This window comes from Engraulis encrasicolus, chromosome 16 (assembly GCF_034702125.1).
Source record: "Engraulis encrasicolus isolate BLACKSEA-1 chromosome 16, IST_EnEncr_1.0, whole genome shotgun sequence".
NCBI classification, from domain to species: domain Eukaryota; kingdom Metazoa; phylum Chordata; class Actinopteri; order Clupeiformes; family Engraulidae; genus Engraulis; species Engraulis encrasicolus.
The window spans coordinates 8,582,833-8,585,332 of record NC_085872.1 but is presented as its reverse complement, the minus strand read 5'-3'; the positions used below and the strand labels follow the sequence as shown (position 1 = coordinate 8,585,332).

At 44.2% G+C, this 2,500-nt stretch overlaps 1 protein-coding gene across 2 annotated transcripts in view; it reads left to right on the top strand.

The window, feature by feature from the left end:
- Positions 1 to 2,500, top strand: part of LOC134465091 (ephrin type-B receptor 1) — a 307,413-nt gene that overhangs the window by 221,364 nt on the left and 83,549 nt on the right. For both annotated transcript variants that reach the window (XM_063218530.1, XM_063218529.1), the window contains exon 6: positions 1,167 to 1,291. In XM_063218530.1, the coding sequence (XP_063074600.1) occupies positions 1,167 to 1,291 (125 nt within the window). The remainder of the gene's footprint in view (positions 1 to 1,166; positions 1,292 to 2,500) is intronic.

Sequence of the window (2,500 nt, the reverse complement as noted above, 5' to 3'; positions counted from 1 at the left end):
AGAGAGAGAGAGAGAGAGAGAGAGAGAGAGAGAGAGATGTGTGAGAGGGTGGGCGAGCCAGTAGGAGATTGAATGGGCTTAAAGGTTCATTTGCAGCCTCATATGTGTGCAGTCAGGTGTGGTGCCTGTGTTAGGGCTGATGGGATACCCCCCCACACACACACACACACACACACACACACACACACACACACACACACACACACACACACACACACACACACACACACATACACACACACACACATACACACACACACACACACACACACACACACACACACAAATGCACAGACACTTACGTTGAGCTAAGATCACCATTCATGAGAAAGAGTTTCACTGGAAATTGTGAATGTCTCATGAAGAATCGAAGCATGAGTGAGTCAGTATGAGTGAGTGAGTATTCAAAAACACTATGAGAAAGAGCAAGAAAAGAAATGAAACAAGGTCACAGTCCCAACTTGAATGTAAGAAAAAGAATGAAAGATTTCAAAGAATTGAAACAAGGTCTCTATCACACAATACATAGTCTCTCTGAATCTTTCTGTACTTACACTATAAATATTTATTTTTCAAAGTCAAGTAGTTCACTCCACTATTCTTCAGTATTTGAGAGAATCAAGAAAGAATCACCTCTAAAAAACTCCCCCCCCCCTTTCTTTCCATTTTCTGTTTGTGTGTCAGTATTTATCTATCTCTATCTGCCTCCCGTCCTCTGTTTCTTCCTTTCTCCTTTCCATTGTTGTGGGGTCAGGAGGGTTTGTTGTATGAAGTTGAACATGATAGGCAATTGATTTTTTGACAGTGTTCAGGGAAGGGCTGATGGGCAGAGGTTTTTTATTTTGCTTTTATTGGAAGTTGGTGATGCAATCTGGGGTTGTTGGGTAATTCAACATTGTCTGCGTTTTATTGCCGTAATCATGTGAGACAGATTGTGGTCAAATAAACCATTAAACTATTTCTCTCTCTCTCTCTCTCTCTCTCTCTCTCTCTCTCTCTCTCTCTCTCTCTCTCTCTCTCTCTCTCTCTCTCTCTCTCTCTCTCTCTCTCTCTCTGTGTCTGTCTCTCTCTCTTCTTTCAACTCTCTCTCTCTCTGTCTCTGTCTCTCTCTGTCACTCTGTCCCTCTCTCTCTCTCTCTTTCTCCCACCCCCTCTCTCTGCTGCAGCTCCTTCCATAGTACCCATAATGCACCAGGTGAGCTCGACTATGAAGAGCTTCACGTTGTCATGGCCACAGCCAGATCAGCCCAACGGGATCATCCTGGACTATGAGCTTCGATTCTATGAAAAGGTAAGACCTGCTGCTTCACTCTGCTCCTTTGGATAATATACAGTACCTGTGTGTGTGTGTGCGTGTGCGTGTGCGTGTGTGCGTGTGCGTGTGCGTGTGCGTGTGTGTGTGTGTGCGTGTGCGTGTGCGTGTGTGTGTGTGTGTGTGTGTGCGTGTGCGTGTGCGTGTGAGTGTGCGTGCGCGTGCATGCGTGCGTGCATGTGTGTGTGTGTGAGAGAGAGAGTGAGTGAGAGATAGATAGAGAGAGTCAGAGACAACAAGAGATATATAGTGAGAAAAGAAAAGAAAGTAAAAGACTGCGGCATCTGTCCATAAGAGATGTGAAAATATGTGATGTAACGTGAGGTGATTCGGTACTATGAGAGAGCAGTGGTGTTCAGTGGGTGAGTGGTTGGCATGAAAGGTGGGTAGTCTCCACTGCATGTCCGATACGGCTGTCAGCCCCTTCTCCTCTATCTGTCTCTGTGAACAGTGTGGACTTCGGTCGACTGACTGACTGACTGACTGACTGACTGACTGACCGAGTACTGAGGGGAAAAAAGAGAGGAGGACGAAAGTATGTGGAAGATAAAATGGTGTGGGGGATGAGAAGAAAGGCTGTGTGGTTATATGTCTGCCAGGGGAGGACACACACACATCTGTGTGTGTATGTGTATGTGTGTGTGTGTGTGCGTGTGCGTGTGCGTGTGCGTGTGCGTGTGTGTGTGTGTGTGTGTGTGAGTGCATGCGTACGTGTGTACATACAGTATATCACGAAAGTGAATACACCCCTCACAGTTTTGCAGATTTTTAAGTATATCTTTTCATAGGAAAGCATTACAGAAATTTCACTTTGACACAATGATTAGTGACCTTTTAACAACATATTTAACCGCTTAAATTTCTTGTTCACTCAGAAAAAAACAAAATACATCAATTAATGTTTGAACATGTACTCACAAAAGTGAGTACACCCCAGATTAAAATCCGGTAGAGAAGGGGCTATGTTGGCTCGAATCGTCTCGAAACGAAACGAAATGAAAAGGGATGACAAGGGAGGTCATCAGTGTGCGTTTCAACCTTTCTTTGCATTGAACTTTTAAATTTTGAGTCTGCATCTGGCTTAAATAGATTGGTGTGAGATTTGAATGCAATCCTATGGAGAATATCATGATCTGCTTCAGTAGTCACAGTGCATGTTGACATGCATGTTTCTTTTAGGTGTATTTC